The 21,671-nt window shown below is 43.3% G+C and overlaps 1 protein-coding gene and 1 long non-coding RNA gene across 2 annotated transcripts in view; both read left to right on the top strand.

The window, feature by feature from the left end:
• The window catches only part of kndc1 (kinase non-catalytic C-lobe domain containing 1), a gene marked incomplete at both ends in the record, with an annotated part of 37,505 nt that extends 27,105 nt beyond the window's left edge, over positions 1 to 10,400 (top strand). Inside the window, 14 exons of the mRNA XM_084470202.1 lie at positions 76 to 367; positions 1,558 to 1,651; positions 1,764 to 1,861; positions 2,154 to 2,344; positions 2,849 to 2,959; positions 3,681 to 3,825; positions 3,994 to 4,149; positions 4,579 to 4,782; positions 5,457 to 5,539; positions 6,063 to 6,219; positions 7,222 to 7,344; positions 7,689 to 7,748; positions 8,251 to 8,411; positions 10,169 to 10,400. Coding sequence (XP_084326328.1) covers positions 76 to 367; positions 1,558 to 1,651; positions 1,764 to 1,861; positions 2,154 to 2,344; positions 2,849 to 2,959; positions 3,681 to 3,825; positions 3,994 to 4,149; positions 4,579 to 4,782; positions 5,457 to 5,539; positions 6,063 to 6,219; positions 7,222 to 7,344; positions 7,689 to 7,748; positions 8,251 to 8,411; positions 10,169 to 10,400 — 2,107 coding nt within the window. The remainder of the gene's footprint in view (positions 1 to 75; positions 368 to 1,557; positions 1,652 to 1,763; positions 1,862 to 2,153; positions 2,345 to 2,848; positions 2,960 to 3,680; positions 3,826 to 3,993; positions 4,150 to 4,578; positions 4,783 to 5,456; positions 5,540 to 6,062; positions 6,220 to 7,221; positions 7,345 to 7,688; positions 7,749 to 8,250; positions 8,412 to 10,168) is intronic.
• A 5,251-nt stretch (positions 10,401 to 15,651) lies between these two features.
• Positions 15,652 to 19,028, top strand: LOC311350486. The gene is made up of 3 exons (XR_014636660.1): positions 15,652 to 16,858; positions 17,690 to 17,752; positions 18,717 to 19,028. It is a non-coding gene; the product is annotated as an uncharacterized lncRNA (long non-coding RNA).
• Positions 19,029 to 21,671: the final 2,643 nt, after the last annotated feature.

The raw sequence follows: 21,671 nt of genomic DNA, 5'->3' as shown, positions 1-21,671 counted from the left end.
CGGCCATGAAAGCCCTGCCTCTGAAGACCACTCTCCCTCGGGGCGGCGAGGGGGCGGCGGGGGCGGCGAGGGCAGCGGCGGCGGCGGCGGCGAGGGGGGAAGCGGCGAGGAGCGGAGCAGCAGTCCCGGCTGCCCAGACGACATGGAGGACGACAGCGGCTATCTGGGCTCCTCCGCCGAGCGTCGCGTGTCTCCGGGCGGCCCGGGAGGCTGGGACGGGGGGCCGGGCCCCGACCACGGCCCCGGGGCCGACCGGTCCTGGACGCTGGCGTACTACGGGGAGGAGTACTTCGGCAGGGAGGTGGTGCGCTACGCCCAGGGCCTGGGACAGCACTCTGGGTCGGCGTGTCTGGATGTGAAAGCGCAGGTGGGTGACTCTGCACACGGGGGAGAGCAGGAGGGAGAGAGAGGGGGGGGGAGGGTGGAGGATAAGTCAGCACTGACCTTATCGCTCTGCTGTGAGGTTGGGTGGAGTGGCTTTAGCTGGGCTTTAATGTGCATTAAATGTCAGCCTGTAAAATCCCATCAATTTCATTCTCGGCTAAAAATGTATTCTCAGCATTCTCAGCATTGACCAGGTTGCAAAAAAGTGTTGGATGTAGAAAGTAATTTCATTTTTTACTTTTGATTTTCAAATAGGTCACATTTGAATATCAAATTTGACTCATGGATGTTGGAGGTTATGACTAGAATTGACATTAGGAACTTACATATGACATGTTGGCTTCTGTCATTGTAAAGATATTCAAAATGTCCACGTGTTCATAAATGCACAATGTGAATATAAAGTCATCTGAAACCACTGGTTGAAATTGCCAGTTGGTCAATGTCAGACCAATGTCTGTTCATTTGAATGCTAATCCTCTGCTCTGCCCTTTGCCTGCCATTTATACCTACAATTAACCGACATATACATTATATGTATCGCTTTTAAGTAGGTCAACTATCACACTAATGGGTTAGATAGGAAGATGGAGGGGAGGCTTACTTTACTTTGCGGGGTAATTGCTGCATTATTTTCCTGAATATTAATATGTTGAACTTACCCCTCGGCAGGAGAGGTTATTACCATTCGCAAAAGAATACTAATGAACTCTTCCTGTGCCTCGGCGCTTTGAAGCACACTGCTAAAAGCTGTGATGGGCTCTTTTCCCACCACTTATCCAGCGGCCAGTGGGAAAACAACCCTGAGCACAATGCCTCTGTATCCGGTGAACCGTATTGTTTTATCAGGCCCTAGTGAAACAGGAATAGCAGGGGCAGTTAGCTTGTTCCAGGCTGTGGCTACAGTTGGTCTGAATGCCAGTATGACCTGTCCTGTGGTGGTGGTACTCTATACAGGAGCTGGTATTAAGGCCAGTATGACCTGTCCTGTGGTGGTGGTACTCTATACAGGAGCTGGTATTAAGGCCAGTATGACCTGTCCTGTGGTGGTGGTACTCTATACAGGAGCTGGTATTAAGGCCAGTATGACCTGTCCTGTGGTGGTGGTACTCTATACAGGAGCTGGTATTAAGGCCAGTATGACCTGTCCTGTGATGGTGGTACTCTATACAGGAGCTGCAGCAGCAGTTGGTCATTGAGAATAGAAATCTGAAGAAAACCAGGAATTTTTACCAGAAGCTCCTGCAACAAGACCGGAAAAAAAAAGGTACACACTATTTCACTGTTAGTTTTTAAGGTAGTTCCAAGGTACGTGCACTGCAAACAACAGATGTATGTCTGGAGAGACAGAAAGACTGATATGTTCTCACTTGTTAAAGGTTCGGAGACCAAACTGATGCTGGGCAAAGTGAGCACCCAGCTTGAGGAACTGAGATCCAAAGTGGAGTTCCTATATTCTGTCAAAAAATATCTAGAGGTACTTACTCCAAATACCATGAGCTTCTTCCTGTTAGCATTTTTCCTTTTCTATTTTCCATGGCATGACAACTTGTTGTTATCAAAGTAATAATTACAATCCCATCATCATCATTATCATCATCATCTTCATCACCACCATCGTCACCATCATCATCATCATCAACATCATCATCACCATCATCACTATCATCATCACAACCATCGTCATCATCATCATCATCATCATCGTCATCACCATCATCATCATTCTCACCATCCTCACCGCCATGTTGTTGTCCTTCCTCCTGCAGGTCCTGCATGTGGACCAGTGGGGTCTGGAGGTGACTCTGCTTCCGGCGCTGGCTGACCACCACCTCGGCGCCTTGGAGCGGCCTGACCCCGGCGACCCCGCCGTCCTCAGCTTTGGGCCTCAGACCGGCCGGGGCAGGAGCACTCTGCAGGCCGGCTCCCCTAAGGGGCTCATGGCTCACCTCTATGCTCGGTACTGACCGCCATTATCCCCCATATAGATGACATATTATGAATGAACATTCTGGTCCAACACCAGAGTGTCACAAACTGTCATATAAATATTATTATGAGTAATAGTCTATTAATAGAAGTAATGATAAGAGTCATTTTATCAGTTTCTCATCTATAACCAGCTATCTATAGCTGGTTGTTATACCAGTCAAGTCACGCATCACCTGCGAAATCCGCCTACTCACCTACAAATCTCTCCATGGACTCTCACCCCAATACCTCACAGATCTCCTCCACCCCTACCCTCCGTCACGCTCCCTGCGGTCCTATGACAAGGACCTGCTGGCCATCCCCCGCACCAGAAGCACCTCAAAACATTCCTTTTCACCAAGTCCTTTGACCCCTAACCTGCTCCAGCTCCAGCTTTACAGACCGCGGTGTCTAGCGTCGTTTCTTTACAGTAGTGGATGAAAAGTGAAATGGGGTTTACTTGGGTTCCGTCTGACTGGCTTGATGCTTGCAGAGACGCGGCCCTGGACGGCTACATCCAGCAGCTCCTCTACACCTACCGCTACTTCTGCACCAGCGAGCAGCTCCTCCGGTTCCTCATGGACCGCTTCATCACCGCCGCGAGGTACTGATGAATCCACTAGAGCCAACCTCTTCCGATGCTACTGCCTGGGCAAAAGGCCAGCAACTTGTATTTATTGAAATATGGATTTGTTTGGTTACATAATATTGTATGTATATATATATATATATATATATACCATTATCATTTTTCTATGAATCACTCCTTCACTTATTTACTGATGGAGCTGACCAGTGACACACATGTGACCCCTTGAAACAACATACATGAGTAGCATACGGTACATTGAATATCAAGGGGAAATGGCTTCACTGCTTATCACTGCTGATAAAAGCCAGGTGTGTCTGTTACTGCAGTGTAATTGACCCATGTATTAGAGCACGCAATTCCCTATCTCCTTTTGTGTTCCTTATGTGGCTGATAAAGGGCGTAAGTTTGGTCTCAGCTTTGGTAGGGACACTTCACAGACAATACAATAAATACTTCAAATAAAATCTAGATTTACATGTGCACTTATTCACATTTAAACTACTGCAAAAAAAGGTCAGGTGAGTAGAAGTTAGAAACTTGTGAAGCGAATAAGTTTGCAAACGCGGAGGCAGGGCAGTAGTTCAGACGGGTAAGCCTACGCTCTCCACCACCACGGGGCCAAACTCTCTCCCGGTGCCAGACAAACTAACAAACAGCTAATATAGCTAATAATAATATCCATGCTTTAAGTTATTGGTTTTGGTTCATTTCCTGTATTTCTCTGTGTCTGAAGAGGCCCAGACATGTCAGGAAACAACGTGAAGGTCCTCCATCGGACTCTGGACCTATTGGAGGCCTGGCTCAAAGACTGCAAACTGGTGGACCTGACCCCAAGCTCCAGCATTCTGACAACACTGGAGAACTTCCTCAACGCTGAGGTGATTGTTCAACTTGTTATCTATCAGGAAGTAAGGGCTTTTGAAATAGCTTTGAATGTACTGTAAATTAATTAATTAATTCTAATGCAAAGCCTAGTTGGGGGACATTTGTTTGGAATATGTTTCACCTCCACACACACACCCTCCTAACTGTTGTGACTCCACAAGGTGGTTCCTGTGGACAGCAGAGGGGAGACCCTATTGGCCACCCTCCACAGCCCCCCAAGGAAGAGGCGGAGCCAAGGAAGTGATAGTCCAATCAGCCTTGACCAAGATAATGACTCGTTGTCGATGCACTCATCATTTGAGGAAGCAGAGAAAAGGGTCAGTTTTATTTCTTGGTGGAAACTTAAACATATCTTTGTTCCCAACTAGCAGCAACTAACCTTCATAACATTCTAAATGGATTAACATTCAAATATGGATGTGTCTACATCTACATATTCAGTCAACACATTCTTGAACAACAAAGTTAACTGCTATACTTCATTAAGTGACTCTTAAAGCTCAATCATGGCTGTCGCAACCCACCCCCTGTACTTTGAGTTTTCCTTGCTGCCATCAGGGCACAGATACAAGCTGCCACCGGTTGAAAAAATCATTTATGCCTGCTGCCATCAGTCTGTGTACTGTGTACATTTATTTAAATACGGTTTATATCGTTGGTGCCGTTACACATTTGAAGTGTGTGCTCCTGCATAGAGTCGGCCTTGACCCGGTACTCCCTGCGTATGTCCCCCCCCCCCCCTCCAGCACTGTCACTGGAGGATCTCCAGGGTGGTGGAGCCCACGGAGAAGACCTTCTGCATCGCGGCCGCCTTGCCTATGCCCTGCCACGGGTCCCTGCTCGGCGACCCCTCCTCTGGCTCCCCGCGCCCCCAGGATCGCCTGCTTCCCTTCAGCCTGACCCCCTGCAGCGCCCAGAGCACGGCCCAGCAGCTCACCCTACTGCAGCAGGTACGGGTGCCGTCCGGGTGGAGGTACCGCGGTCAACCTTTCAGTCACGTGAGGCTCGTCGCCAAAGTCTGGGCGGGAGTCCAAACGTTGACGTTGTAAACATGTTGCTGTTGGTGAGGATGAACATCTGAGGAGAAATGTACTGTAAGCAGACTCAACTATTTATTTTGATTTATTGAAAGTTATTTGTATGTGGATGTGCATGCATATATCCTACTGCTGCACATATGTGCACACATACACACACACACACACATGCACACACACATGTATTTACCCATTCAATTTTTGTTTCTATGTATTTTTATATATGCTTATTTGACAATGAGAAAGAGTGATAGATATACTGTTGTTATGTTATGTCAGAGGAGGGTGTGAGCACATTTGCACCATGGCCTCCATTCATACATTGATTCATCTGTTTTCAATTAAATGTATGTGTATGCATGCTATTCATGAGTAAAGGACACAGTTCTACATATGGACATATATTCAGTTCTGCCTTAGCGAACGTTTTCATCTAACCTTTGCGGTCAAACACTCCACTTGTCTTGCGATTCCCACTATTGGCCACCAGAGGGAGACGTGCGTCTATGCATCATCTGATTTGGTTGCTACTGGCTTCCATGGTAACACATCTGTGACAGTAAAGCACATATTTGTATTTTGTGCAGGAGGTTTTCCTTGACTGTCATCCAGTTCACTTCCTTAACTCCAGAGCAAAAGGGGTCAGGGATTCAGCTTTGAGTCCCAACAAGTAAGAACAGCACAGAGCCCAACCATCGACATTTCCAATGGATATTTACTTTTTTTAAAACATGTAGGTTGTTGTTCAATCTCCTGTACATTTTGTCTTAAAAGTCCTTTGAGTATTTCATTAACTGTGCATCACTCATTTGAATCGCTAATGTTCTGGCATATGCTGATTTAGGTTTAGATTATCAGTCTCTATTGCTGTGCAGAACCTCAATATAGATAATAATTATCTATATTGTATTCATAGCACATCATTTGTAATGACAAAATGGTTCATAATTCTGTCTAATGTAATCTTATCTTTGCATCAATTGGCTGTAATGCCGATTGTAGTAGCTGGAAACTTGACCAATAATAAGGAGACATTTAATTGATACCACATGCTAATCAAAGACAAAATAGAATAAAATTAAAACATCAAGATTATAAATCTATTATCTCAAAATTCACTTGCTCATCTGAAATGCTCAGGGTAGTGTATAATATCCGTGTGTAATTTTTGCAACGTTTTCCCTACCCTAAAGGAACGTGTGTCGCCTTGTCACACCAGCAGAGGGCAGTAGTCTATTTGCGGGTGAGGAGACCTCACCGTCAGACGGCTTCCTCCAGAGGTTGCTGGCTTATGCCGACAGTGTCACTGACTGGATCACTGCTGAAATAGTCAGCAGTGATTCCTTCAAGGTAAGAGATGAGAGAGAGAGAGAGAGAGAGAGAGGAGTGAGAGTGTTTCACCAACTGTCCACTGATGTCTTACCCAATCACATATCAGTTGCTCTATTGATTCACTTTGAGGTATAAAACACATACATTCATATATGTGGTTATTTTAGGCCGTAAAAATGGCAAATATATCCGAGTTATTTCAATCGCTTTCTGTGTTATGACGTCTGGCTCCGCCAGATCACTTTCTAAGTGATCTGTCTATTTTGCATCATTACTAGGGATGGGTCAGAATATTCGATTATTCGATTATTCGTTCCCGAGGATCAAAGTCGATTTTTAACATTTGGACCGTTAACATTTTTTCCCATTCAAATAAACATTAACGGACGAAACTAATGTTGATTCTGTAGCACTATTACAACACAAACACTGATCACTGTTAAAGTTAGTTTTTTTGTGTTTAAGATATTAAGTGATTTCTTGCAGATGATCCATGGCTGCCTTTGTGAATGTCGGCACACATCGAATAATCGATTATTCGTTCATACCACCCACTGATTATTCAGCCATGAAAAATTTGAGTTATTCACATCCCTAATCATTACCCTAGCAGTCTTACAACTGTCAATTGTCAACTGTTGGCAATTGCTTGATTCAGCCAGAGTGAAATACAATCTAAACAATTTACAGAATAGGAAACTGAGATGTTGACGGGTATGACTTGAAAAGTGGACGGCTCCACTTTGAAACAATAAGGGATAAACAATCCATGTGAATAGAATAAGAGATGCTAATCTTAAAGTAAGTGGCTGGAGAAGCATGAGCTGAAGTATTTACTGAAACAAAAACATTGTGGAAAGACATTGTGTTGACCAGCGTCCTCACACCCAAACGGCCATAAAGAGATGGCCAGCTAATGAGCTCCCCCAGCCTCCTACCCCCGGTGCTATCAGGCCCTTCTGCGACCCTTGAGCTCCTTATTGGTGTCCTGACCGCCGTGTCCGCTGCTGTGGCGTGCAGACGCAGGCGGCCGTGATGACCAAGTTCCTGCTGATCGGGAAACACTGCTACGAGTCACGCAACTTTGCCACCGCCATGCAGGTCCTCGCCGGCCTGGAGAATGTGATTGTCAGGCAATTACCGGTAAGATCCTGGCTAATAAACTGAAACACGCACATGTAGCCATCAACCACACGCACTCTCCGCGTTTGGAGAGTGTGATAATAAGTAATTATTCATCGAGCCCTCTAGCTGAATGTTATCATCTTGCTGCTGCGGTGGGACCTGTATGATATTTAATTACTTTCACCAAATGAGAAGGCGCATTAGCGTTGATGTATTCCAATTAGGTGGTAGAGAGAGAAGGAAAGAAAAAATAATAATGCAATTCAAATAAAAACATAATCTGACACAATCTTGCAATTAATGAGTGGATAATGTTAAATAAATATGAGTCCAAGCCTGTGTCCTGCTCCCCCTGCTGCCAGGCGTGGAAACATCTGTCCTCAAAGGTGTGTGAGGTCATGGAGGAGCTGCGAGCCGTGCAGGTGTGTATGGAGAACTTCCTGTTTGTGTTTGCGCTGCCAAGGATCTTATCTTTGTGTGTGCGTGTGTGTGTGTGTGTGTGTGTGTGTGTCTGTATGTGTGTGTGTCTTGTTTGTTTGTTGTGGGTTGTAAATGGTGCATGTTTTTTGTTTGTCTTTGCCTGTGTGTGTGTGTGTGTGTGCTTGTTTTGTGTCTTCCTGTGTGTGTGTGTGTGTGTCTTTGTGTCTTTGTGTGTGTGGGTGCAACAAAGCACATTAAAACCCCACCTCAACAGTGTTTCCGCCATGAGCCACAGCAGTTTGTGTGTGTTTATGGATCTGAATGCTTACCTTCACAATGAGAGACAGAGCTAGCAAAAACTCCCATCACTCTGAAGCTGCAAAACAACCTAACCCTGATCAACAGCGTCTTTATGAACCCAAACCCTGACCCAGATCCTACAGAAAAGCCTTCTCCAGACTTCAACCTTTTTGTGTACTGTATGCATGTCTTTTACCTGGGCAGGTGTTCCTGAAGAGCGATGACCTGTGTCTGATGGGGGGAGAGCAGGCCCGGAGGAGGAGGCCCACCCTGCCGTCGGCCCGCATCCTGGCCATGCACGTGCAGCAGCTGGAGATAGGAGCCTTCACCCTGGCCACTGGAGCCTACAAGTGGACCAAGCTGAGGTGAGCTCAGAGCGGGGGGGGGGAAACATAGCTGTGGCTAGGGTGTTCCACTAAAGGTGGATTTAGTTTTCCGTAAAGTGCTGTACGTAGCTACGGAGAGCCCTCTCCGTCGACGGAGAGCCTGTCGGAGACCCTCTCCGTAGCTCTACGTGCGCATCCAATATTTTTTAGCTATCCGTCGAGGCAACGGAGACGGACGGAGACGGCAAGGTCTGTGATTGGTCCTCTAACAAAATAATTTCTGTTTTCACTTTCACAATTCACCCGGTTTGACTTTGCACCGTATTTACTTTGTACATTGTTTACTTTGCACATTAAGGACTAATAAAACACCAAATAAGATTTGAAAAGCTTTGGAAGTTCATTTTCAACACTATTTACATGGGTAGTAGTCAGCATATAAGATCGATCGGCGAATTGCATTGCGTATCCGACATCCCGACGGAGAACTGCGAATGCTCGAGGGGTCTCCGTAGTTACGGAGTCGGATTACGGCTTACGAATACGGAGTAGTATACTTTGGGTTTAAGAGCGAACCGTCAACACTAAACACAAAAAGCGTAAACGGTGCATCAAACAAGCATACTAATAACTAATATATCACCACAACAAAATGCATATGACGATGTATGAGACAGGAGGAGGGACATTCCCACCGTCCTAACCCTTACTGAGGGAAAGCCAGCCTGCATCTTGGCTTCGCCCAGGGTTCTGTCCTCTGCTTGTTTCAACAGTACCCCTGTTTAACAGACAAAGCATCCAGCCCTTATCAATCCACTGCAAATAAGCTGTCTCTCTCATACACACACACACACACACACACACACACACACACACACACACACACACACACACGCACAAACCCCATTCCCCCAACCGCCTGTCAAAGTCGGCCAAGTCTCGACTAGGACACTTTCCACTGGTGCCCTTCCTTCGTTTTTTTTGCACCAGGCCAATATGGCCGACCAGCTGCTGGGGGTCAAGGCAAGTAGTGGTTGGACGGTAATGACACAGCTGTTGAATTCGGGTTTCCGTGGCGGTGGCAGGCACTGCAGCAGATGGTGCTCGTGGGATACTTGATTGGAAAAGAGACCTGAGGGCCAGTGGCAGGGAGCCACGTGCTTGTAGCCAGATGCTTGGGTCAGTGGGTGGAGCTGGTGCAAAGGTGTGTGCGCGCAAGCCGGTGGCTGCACGGAATACCGCCTTCCCAGGGTCTCTGAGGGCCAGGGCGCCCACTGCGGGCGTATGCTGCTGTTTCTGCAGAGGAGGGGCGGAGTCCTCGCCGGAGAATATGGATGGTTTAGTGTAGTATGGATATGAGACTTGACGCGTCTTTTCCTGGCCTTGACTTTGAGGTTCCTCATTCCTCTGCCCTTTCTGTACTCTTTGTGTTTTCTTGAACACAATGATGTAATCACCTGCTGCCGGGTCACGGTTGACCTTTAGAGCACACAAACACACGCACACACGCACGCACGCATGCACACACGCAGATGCAAATACATGCTTACACGTGCGCGCACAGACACACTCACACACACACACACACACACACACACCTCACTTCTACATATATTCATACACAAATACACTCACAAGGGCACATGGAGAAAACGCAAAAGGGCGCGCACGCACACACACACACACACCACACATTCACACCCCACACTCAACACACTCACCCCTATGATGTCTCCGCCCCCTCTCGCCTGAACCTCCCCCTCCCCCCCCCCCCCCCCCCCCCCCCGGGCTCCCAGGAGCATAGCCCGGGTGGTGAGCCAGGTGCAGGCCTTCCAGGAGACGGTGTTCCCCTACAGCCCCGAGCGCCAGCTGCAGGGCTACCTGCGCCACCGTATCCAGCACCTCAGCGGCTGCGACCTGCACCTCCTCGCCGCCGACAACGACACCAACTTCCAGCAGCCCTCCGCCCAGCGCCACGTGCGCCGCATCCAGGAGACGCTACGGAGGGTCCGGGGAAACTTCCAATGACCGCCCTCTTCTCCTTCTCCCCCCCCCCCCCCCCCCCTCTGAAGAGGCGTGTAGGCGTTAATCCTGTGTTGACCTTGTCGCTGTCTTCATTCTTTGGGACAGTGGGAGTGTAGTGTTTAGAAGTTACCGCACATGCTCAGTGGGTTGTTTACCACCTCTGGCCTTGCATCCGCTTAATATAAGTGGTTTGCAAGAAACGTATACGGTTGGATCTTACTTGTTTTGATGTGCTTTGGCTCACCGATGGGAGTCTACGGCCCCTGAAGGGAGATGTGTTTATGTTGTATACATCAGCAATAAAAACGTATCTTGATCAACACGTAGCATGGCGAATAGAGGTTTTGGCTTCTGGCACGTGAAACAAACAAACACTAACCCAAAACACAATGGGAAAGCCAATAACCCCCTCAGTGTGATCCCCAGACGGGGAACGGCTGCCCTGGAGGACTGTGTGACAGTTGAGTGTCCAACAGGCGGTTCAGATTTTGATCGGTCAGCTAATGCACACGAGCTATTCCCTGGTCATCTTATCCATTGGAGTTAGATAGAGAGAACTCACAGCAACACACACAAATGAGTGCTTTCTTACATCTATTGTCCTATTCATTCCACAATGACTCAGGGTCAGGTAAGGATTTGTTGGGAGATTGATTGTTTGTGATGATGAGTTGAACGCGAAACTGAAGCTATGGGACTTCTTTCAACTCTCTGGACAGCCTTTTCCTGCCTCCCTTGCTACAATAAAAAGTTTTGTCTACCCATCACAATAACATTCATAGAGATAGTTTTAAATAAGATATGGTTTGTGACAAATGTTTGTATTGTGAATAGTTTGCTAAGGACTTTGCAACATTTAAACCCCAGCCATCACTATTGTTTAAAATGTATTCTGCTTTTGGTCCACAAACCAAATTGATTCTGAAATAAAAAGTTGTCTGTGAATAAAAGTGTTATAGGTGGTTGGTAACATATTATATCAGTTTGAAAGTGAAAATGTGCAGGTTTAAGTTAGTTGTTCAATGTGGAAGAAATGTTTATGTCTGTAAGTCTGTTATTTTCGACTTTTTTCTTTCGCCCTATTCAATGAAACATTGAACGCCACCAACTTTTATCAGCCACAAATATTTCGCAAACTTTTCATTTTACCAAATAAATTAGTTTTGTATTGAAATAAAAAAATGTACCTCTATACCGTACAATACCGTAGTTATGTATGCACGTGCGCGAGTGAATCTGTGTGTGCGCGTGCAGAGGCGACAGGGAGCTGAGGAAATAGGCACCGTATGGAGGCTATTGGCGGGACGGCCTCCTGCGAGGACGGGGGGGAGGGCAAACTATATTGTTTTCTTACTGAGATCAGCGTACATCTTCAAAGGGTCAGTGATAAAGGAGACAAAAGGCCGAGTGACCCCAGCACTCTTAGCGACAGATCGTCGATAAAGAGACACAGCCTAATCTGCATTGTCAGAGCTAAACGACCCGTTTGGATGCATTGTTGTCGTCTCACCGCTGGCGATTGCATTTCCATCAAAGTTGCTGAGTTTGGTTGCTCTTATAGTGAGACACATATTCGATTTGATATTTTTTTACAATAAGAATGAGCAAAAAAGTATGACCTCATCCAATCCCATTTCGCCTACTTCGCTTGTTTGTTTGCATATGTAACCGGGTGGTACAGTTATGTAGGATTTACTTTCCACTTGGTGTGTTATAGTTCTCAATCAATGTTTGATTTACCTGTTTGTTTGTAGTTTTCGTTATGAATATAAGAGTGTTATGTTATATTATATAACATTAACATGGGAATGGGATTGCGGGTGGTTTGCAACGGGTAGTGTGGCAGTCTGGTCACAGGGCGGCAGTATTCTTTCTATGATTCTGCGCCCGGTGCGGCCTGGTCCCTTCTTCCTCTTCGTACCTTCTTCCTCGGTTACCTGTGGACAATTCGTTGCATTGAAGACGAAGGTGTGGCTCCGTTGTATGCGGTACGGAGTGGCCTGTGGACATATGCTGCCGGTTGTTGCTGTATGGAGAACTTATATGGCGATACCAGTAAGTATTTATGGTGGATGGCCGTGTTTGCATTGGATGTCCTGTGATTTTGAGCTGTGGGCGTTCGGTGAGAGGGATTGAGAGGTATGGCACCACGCGGTGTGTTTGTGAACTGCAGTGTCGGTTAACAATATCTAATCTTTTAGCGATAACTACTTGGGTGAAATAAGTCCCATGGTAACTACGGGACTGTCCACTTGGCTTAGTTCAAGTTTGCTATAATCTAAGTGTTATAAGTCATTTAATGTTTTGCATTATTAAAGGTGCCGTGACATACCACCAGGTGTGGTGTGATTAGCCGTTACAAGCCGTTTTGGAAATCTGCCCCTAACACATCACAGGTGTGCGTTTCCACCTAGATGTGTAACGGAAAGATGAGCAACATTTGCTACAATCCACTGGGTAGGCTGATAGACTGATCTATCCAGCACACATCTAGGTGGACACACCCTCTTTTTTCGTTTCCAAAACGGCTTGTGGCATGTCATGGTGGCATGTCATGGCACCTTTAAATCTGTTGGTTTATATTGGTGATATGTGTATGTAACAGATGTTATTTTATATTTCCTGTTTACAGTCAATACCATTTGTCGTTTATTTCTTGTATTTACTTTATTCATTTATTAGATAATTTGTCCAGTGAAAGAAGTGCAACCGATGTGTTCTACAATAAATTAATGCTACAAAACCCTCAAAGTCATTGTGTCCCGTGTGGTATCTAATTCCACGGGCTACTTCATTTGCTACCAGGAGTGGGGTGTAGCAAGCACAAATCTATTTTTTTTTTGACTTGGCAACAGAAAATACAGTAGTGGTAAAGACTCCAGGTCCCTTGGTGAATGTGTCGGAGAGGCCAGCCAGCGATGGAGGTGTTGAGCAGCGGGAGACGTCCTGAGGTGCTCCAAGGTGTGCTGCTGTTCCCGGGTAGAGACGACTCATGGCTACCAGAGTGTCTGTGCAGAGGATTCACAAACTCAAACTTCAGCTGCAAAGGAAGACCTTCAGCAGGACTTCAAGTGACAGACTACAGGTGCAGTAGCTTATGAGGAAACAAAAATGTTCAAGAGATCAGTTCATTGAGGGTCTAAGAGATGCTGCTCTACGGCGTGAACTCCGGGAGATGGTTAGGGATAAACCAGTCTCCTGCCATCTAGATGTGAGGGATAAAGCCCTCCGGTGGGATATGGTGGACAGCAGGTCCCATAAGCCCAGAGTCAGAAAGAGCAGCCATGTTAAGTGTGAAGTGTCCCAGAAACACAAATTTCCGCTATTAAAACAATGACCAATGCACGGTATTAGTTGATGTACAAAAAACGGTAGCCCATCACGAAAAAACACTAGCAGAATTAGCTAAAACACTCGCTGAGTTGACTAGCGCTGTTAAAGAGGTAGTTTGGAATTTTGGACATCGGACCTCATTTCCAAGTGAGCCAGTGTGTTATTTATCATTGGAGACAGTTTTCAATGTTCATGTTTCATTCAATCCTTCTAGTTGCAGAAATCGCTGGTGCTAGGCTAGCGCAAGTCGAGGGGAACTGCTAGCCTGACAATAAAAACATTTTTACACCCTGTAGTAGTATACCCGAGGCAAACCAATTATAACACCCGACTATCGGTGTAAATGTCTGTGTTGATAGAATAATGTTAGAAATAAAACTATCCTTGTATCGCAATGATCACATTACATTTCTAGAGACTACTTTCTCAGCAGCGGTGGAATTTCACTTTTCTCCGGTGTAGCAGCCAATTCAATACAACAGAACGTAAACAAAGAAGCGCACTCCAGGTAATATCAGTCCACCGCTGCCGTAGCCTGCCTCCAACTACAGGGATTATAAACTAAATGCAATGCGAGGTTGAGGTTGGGCACTGCAAACTAGGGCTGCTGGATTATGGAAAAATTCATAATCATGATTATTTTGGTCAATGTAACATTGAAATCTTGATTATTCAAACGATTATTTTTGAGTTTGAAAACATGATGCATTTATTCATAATTTCTCTCCAAAAAAAGGTAACACTTTACAATAAGGTACACAGAAACGTAGGTAGTTACTGAGGAACGAATGAGTAACGAATGAGTAACGAATGAGGAACGAATGAGTAACGAATGATGAACGACGAAGTGACAGTTACTCAGTAACTACTGAGGAGTTACTGGTAAACAGACCAGGGGACTACTGTATTCGTTACTGAGTAACGAATGATGAACAACCAGGGGCCCTAAAGTGACAGTTACTCAGTAACTACTGAGGAGTTACTGGTAAATAGACCAGGGGACTACTGTATTCGTTACTGAGTAACGAATGATGAACAACCAGGGGCCCTAAAGTGACAGTTACTCAGTAACTACTGAGGAGTTACTGGTAAACAGACTAGGGGATACTGTATTAATGAATCATTCTGTGAAATAGCAAACTGACCAATTGATTATGAAAGCAACTGAATTTTCCTGGGATTTCACAATTAGTTAATAAATTAACAAGGCACAGACGGGATGATTGTCATATTTTAATAAAGATATTCACAATACATACATTCATATTCACATTTAAGGTTTATTATGTGGCATTAGTAATGTTGAAGGCTTAAAAGCAATTGTCCACCACTGCAGGGCACGCTGAGGGCTGGCTTGGGTCCCACACTGGATCGACTGGTAGAGCTGGATCTGACTGATGAGTTGTTACTCTTTCGCGATCCATTCGTTCACCAGTAGTTAAGCTTTATGAATCATTCGTTTACCAGTAGTGAAGCTTTTTGTGTACCTTCATGTAAAGTAATGCATCATACTGAGTTGTTACTCTTTCGCGATCCATTCGTTCACCAGTAGTTAAGCTTTATGAATCATTCGTTTACCATTAGTGAAGCTTTTTGTGTACCTTCATGTAAAGTAATGCATCATACTGAGTTGTTACTCTTTCGCGAACCATTCGTTCACCAGTAGTTAAGCTTTATGAATCATTCGTTTACCAGTAGTGAAGCTTTTTGTGTACCTTCATGTAAAGTAATGCATCATACTGAGTTGTTACTCTTTCGCGAACCATTCGTTCACCAGTAGTTAAGCTTTATGAATCATTCGTTTACCAGTAGTGAAGCTTTTTGTGTACCTTCATGTAAAGTAATGCATCATACTGAGTTGTTACTCTTTCGCGAACCATTTGTTCACCAGTAGTTAAGCTTTTTGAACCATTCGTTTACCAGTAGTGAAGCACTTTCGGGTTAGTTATAAAACCCCAAACCACTGTTGATGACAATGAGGGATCTACAGCCACTTTAGTTAAAAATGTATACAACATAGGGAAATATATATACATATACTGCGCTCATGACACATAACATATAACATAATAACAGGATAATATAGAAAATATCAACAATTTAAAACACAAACAGAAACAAAAAAAGGCATTTTAAAATGTAACAAAAAAAGGCACTCTAAAAACAAAACAAAAACCAGCTCTCTTCATCTGACACGGCTGTAGCGATCCATCGCCTCTTCTGGGGTGAGGACTGAAACAAAGAAAATGATAAACATGTATTAACAGTAGTATTTTGTCAGGATGATGGTAGTGATGATGATACCCCTTCAGAAACATTTATATAGAAATTAGAAGATAAAATGAACATACCGTGATATAATACGGCATTACCGTATATGCCTCAAATCATACCGTGATATAAATTGTAGTCCATACCGTACAGCCCTACTGCATACCTTACCTATAAATGTATTTCATCCAGCTGAATAGGGACAATTTGCTCCTCTCAAAAAGTGACCCGCACCTCACTGACTTCCTCGTCGTTTTCCCTCTATGTTTATTACGTCGGCACTGCCTACAGAAGACAACACATTTCTTCATGATAAATATTAATGTTACTGAACTTGAATTTATAACATGACATATCAGTAAACAAAGGAAGTCATCGATAAAAACCGTACCAAAAAAGAATACTTACCACTGCAGTCCGTCAACGTTTGCGTTTTCCTTCATTTTCATGCTCTTTTTGCAGAGTTTGCATTTTATTTTGGCTTTAAGTAACTTCTTCTTTTGGAGCCATTTTTATCAATTTTAATTTCTTTTTAAAAGTCTGTCTTCCCTCAATAAGACTGAGTACTTCAGCGTGCAGGGTCATGATAACTTCGCATCAAACCGTCTTCCTGTCTTGCACATGCGGACCCACAATGCAATTCGGGAGCGTCCCTTGTCGTCGACGGACGTGTACAGTGGGTAGGGGCACGTTATACGCAGATCGTTTTACCCCATGCGTCGGACACGCCCACTCTCTTCCGTCGACGGGCAAGGAGGTCGTGCAGAAGGACTTGACAATGGAGACTCAGCGAAAGAGTAAGAGAAAAAGGCAGCCCACGGAAGAGCTTCCACATGTAGAGACAGCCATGTTAGAATGTAAGTACATGCTTTAAAGTTATTTCATTATTAATTGAGAGTGTAATGATTCGGTCACATTGCTTAGCTTCCTAAAATGAGCTAATTTGACATCGTACCACGTCTGTTCTATCACGTATTTTTTGGCCTTGCTAGCTAACCTTGTCACTAACCAATGGATTGCTAGCTGGCTAGATAGCCGACGTTGCAAGCAAATTTTAATTATCTGTCAAACACAAAAGTTTAACTCTTAACTAGGTCAAAAGACCGACGGTTCAACCACTTATCTAATGTTAAATTAGGCGATATGCGATGAAAATGTGGTCCAAGCTTTGAAATTGGACTTGTAAAGTTATTATGTTAGCGCCAGTTACCACGTCTTTGAATAGTTTTTGGAGTTGTTTTTAACTACTAAAAAACCCGAAGACTGCTACATTACACTGTTATAGTGCTATTACGGTAATACCTTTCTCCCTGTTTTTTTTCTTTTCATTTTAGTCCATAGTTACAGTATGTAATGTTAACAACTGAATCTCTCAAACATGTCTTCTACACAATGGACTGCATGTGGAACCATGACAAATGAGTTGATGATGATTTGTCATAAATCAAAATGACATATGATCATACATATTATTATTACATATTATAACATTAAAGACAATGGATAATGTCATTGCCCAAAGTGAATAAAACCCTTATTTCTTAACTAACTGTATATATATGTTTTTAAGGTATCCATACAATTTTCAAATGAACAAAAACGTCACTCTGTATGCATTCATCAATATCCTTCATGAGGTTTTGAGCCCCTTACACCAACCATTCTTTCTGTGCTCCAAAATGTTACAGCGCCATCGAGTCAGCGGGAACAATCCGAACAGCGCAGTAGCCAAACTGCAGCAGAGGAAGCAGGTAATTAATTTTTTATTTTAAATGTTAAGCATACTTAACAGATATACTCAGATTCATGTGACTGTGAAATTTAGTTGTACACAGTATAATGATTAATAACTGATGAACGTCACTATGAAAACACTATAATAGTGTTATTTTTAAACCTCTTTTCTACTTCCTGGTTTTATGATGTTAAAATAAGGGTGCTCACCTTAACTGGTTGAAGGCTAGTGTCTAGAGGGGATCCAAGACAAGAGGATGCTAGTAATATTTACTCCATTTGTACTTGAACATTGCAGTAACCAAGTATCTACCTTTACATGATATCGTAACCGGAAAGTGCTTTGGGAATGGGAAGGAACTTAGAACAGCAATGACATGAATTAGATTGAGGTCAGTTAAGCCACTTTAAGTTAGTCTACTAAGTAGAAAATAAAAAAGTTTTTGGTTATGGTTATGGTCATGGTGCTGGATTAATTGATCAATTCTTACCCATTTCTTTAACGAGCTAGGTGGTCAGCTGGTCCCAAGTCTGCTTATAATATCAAAGCCACGTCTGAACATGACTGTTCAAAGCAGCATAATGGATGAAGCTACAGCAGGAACATGGCTTTCAAATAACACTAAACAATATAATCCACTTATTCTACCACTTGTCTAAACTATACAGTGCTCCCACTTTACTCTCTAGTCGTGCTCATTTGATTTATAATAACCTACTGTTAAAGAGTACAGATAATACTACTTGAATAGACAGTACACTCACAGTACTCTTGATACTACTGGAAATTACAATTTAATAATTATTATTATTATACCTCTGTACATTCATTACTCTAGAATGTAATTTAGAACTAACTTGCCACTATATAACCCTAATACAAGAATAGTATTAATACTAGTAAACCCCTAACCAACTGCACTACCATCATCCTGACAAAATACTACTGTTAATACATGTTTATCATTTTCTTTGTTTCAGTCCTCACCCCAGAAGAGGCGATGGATCGCTACAGCCGTGTCAGATGAAGAGAGCTGGTTTTTGTTTTGTTTTTAGAGTGCCTTTTTTTGTTACATTTTAAAATGCCTTTTTTTGTTTCTGTTTGTGTTTTAAATTGTTGATATTTTCTATATTATCCTGTTATTATGTTATATGTTATGTGTCATGAGCGCAGTATATGTATATATATTTCCCTATGTTGTATACATTTTTAACTAAAGTGGCTGTAGATCCCTCATTGTCATCAACAGTGGTTTGGGGTTTTATAACTAACCCGAAAGTGCTTCACTACTGGTAAACGAATGGTTCAAAAAGCTTAACTACTGGTGAACAAATGGTTCGCGAAAGAGTAACAACTCAGTATGATGCATTACTTTACATGAAGGTACACAAAAAGCTTCACTACTGGTAAACGAATGATTCATAAAGCTTAACTACTGGTGAACGAATGGTTCGCGAAAGAGTAACAACTCAGTATGATGCATTACTTTACATGAAGGTACACAAAAAGCTTCACTACTGGTAAACGAATGATTCATAAAGCTTAACTACTGGTGAACGAATGGTTCGCGAAAGAGTAACAACTCAGTATGATGCATTACTTTACATGAAGGTACACAAAAAGCTTCACTACTGGTAAACGAATGATTCATAAAGCTTAACTACTGGTGAACGAATGGTTCGCGAAAGAGTAACAACTCAGTATGATGCATTACTTTACATGAAGGTACACAAAAAGCTTCACTAATGGTAAACAAATGATTCATAAAGCTTAACTACTGGTGAACGAATGGATCGCGAAAGAGTAACAACTCATCAGTCAGATCCAGCTCTACCAGTCGATCCAGTGTGGGACCCAAGCCAGCCCTCAGCGTGCCCTGCAGTGGTGGACAATTGCTTTTAAGCCTTCAACATTACTAATGCCACATAATAAACCTTAAATGTGAATATGAATGTATGTATTGTGAATATCTTTATTAAAATATGACAATCATCCCGTCTGTGCCTTGTTAATTTATTAACTAATTGTGAAATCCCAGGAAAATTCAGTTGCTTTCATAATAAATTGGTCAGTTTGCTATTTCACAGAATGATTCATTAATACAGTATCCCCTAGTCTGTTTACCAGTAACTCCTCAGTAGTTACTGAGTAACTGTCACTTTAGGGCCCCTGGTTGTTCATCATTCGTTACTCAGTAACGAATACAGTAGTCCCCTGGTCTGTTTACCAGTAACTCCTCAGTAGTTACTGAGTAACTGTCACTTTAGGGCCCCTGGTTGTTCATCATTCGTTACTCAGTAACGAATACAGTAGTCCCCTGGTCTATTTACCAGTAACTCCTCAGTAGTTACTGAGTAACTGTCACTTTAGGGCCCCTGGTTGTTCATCATTCGTTACTCAGTAACGAATACAGTAGTCCCCTGGTCTGTTTACCAGTAACTCCTCAGTAGTTACTGAGTAACTGTCACTTCGTCGTTCATCATTCGTTACTCATTCGTTCCTCATTCGTTACTCATTCGTTCCTCAGTAGTCCCCTGGTCTGTTTACCAGTAACTCCTCAGTAGTTACTGAGTAATTGTCACTTCGTCGTTCATCATTCGTTACTCATTCGTTCCTCATTCGTTACTCATTCGTTCCTCAGTAACTACCTACGTTTCTGTGTACCTTATTGTAAAGTGTTACCCAAAAAAACACGTTGTAAATGAGAACTTTGAAATTTTCCCTTAAAAAAAATACACAAAATGGTCAAATAGAAAATAATGTCCAGATATGTATCCAGCTGTTCTTCAATTTCTATAAAGAAAGAAAAAAAAAATGTTTCAACTCGATTATATTAGTTTGGTGATCATTTCACGCTAAAATCGAAATCGCGATCAAATTCGTTTAATCACTCAGCCCTACTGCAAACCCGAACCACTTCCACACGACTGAGGAGACACAACCTTTTTTGACAACAAAATCCTCACTTTTTTCAGCTCATGCTGCCATGTTGATAATTTACTTTTTCTGATGAGGAGGGGGCTTTACTATGAACTACGGGACCTCAGGGGAGGTGGTGGAGCTACCGTAAATACCTGATTTAAAATCACTGCACTTGTTCAACCTCTGAGGGTTGGGCTCTCCTCGTCCCGGTTGTGTCGACTCATTCTGCATTTTCCCACCATGCCACTGGCCCGAGAGATGGACATACCCTTCACGGATAACCTGTTGTAGATGTCATCGTCTTCGCTCCCCCCCCCCCCCCAGCCCCAGTAGCTGTTTGGGAAGCCATTGATTTTCAGGAACTGCTCCTCATTGCTCCCCCGAAGAATTGCCAGTATGGTAACTTAAAGCCGAACTTGTCCATGGAGACCGAGAGGTGGCGTGGCTGGTCAAAGCACTCGGTGCACTAGGTGTTGCTGGAGGTCGACGTCGCTGAAGACAAGGCAGCCATAGTCGTAGTCCTTCAGCGCCTCCATGTAGCGCTTTTTAAAACAAGATTAAAGACCTTTATGTTTGCTTTAGCTTTCTGATAAATCTTAAATACATTGCACTTTCGTTTTTTAATTTTGCCTTTATTTTTTTACTTATCTATTTTCCTTTATTACTTTAATTTATTGTATGTTTGGTTTAGCTTTCTACTAGATCTTATAGGTACATTGCACTTTCATTTTTTAACTTTGCCTTTATTTTCTTTTACATATTTATTACTTCAATGTAATGTATGTTTGCTTTATAGCTTTCTGCTAAATCTTAAACTTATCTATCGAATTTTATTATTTCATTTTATTGTATGACGGTGTTTCTATGTGAAGCACTTTGAGTCAGTCTCGTCTATGAAAAGTGCTATATAAATAAAGTTGCTTTGCCTTGCATATGGAGCGATTATATGGCGATACCAGTGAGTGTTTGTGGTGAAGGGCCGTGTTGCATTGAGATGTCCGGGGAGTTTGGGC

The sequence above is a fragment of the Micromesistius poutassou genome (genome assembly GCF_964030765.1).
Source record: "Micromesistius poutassou genome assembly, chromosome: 7".
In the NCBI taxonomy this organism is placed as follows: Eukaryota; Metazoa; Chordata; class Actinopteri; order Gadiformes; family Gadidae; genus Micromesistius; species Micromesistius poutassou.
The sequence above is the reverse complement of the archived record's forward strand: the minus strand, read 5'-3'. Positions and strand labels throughout refer to the sequence as shown.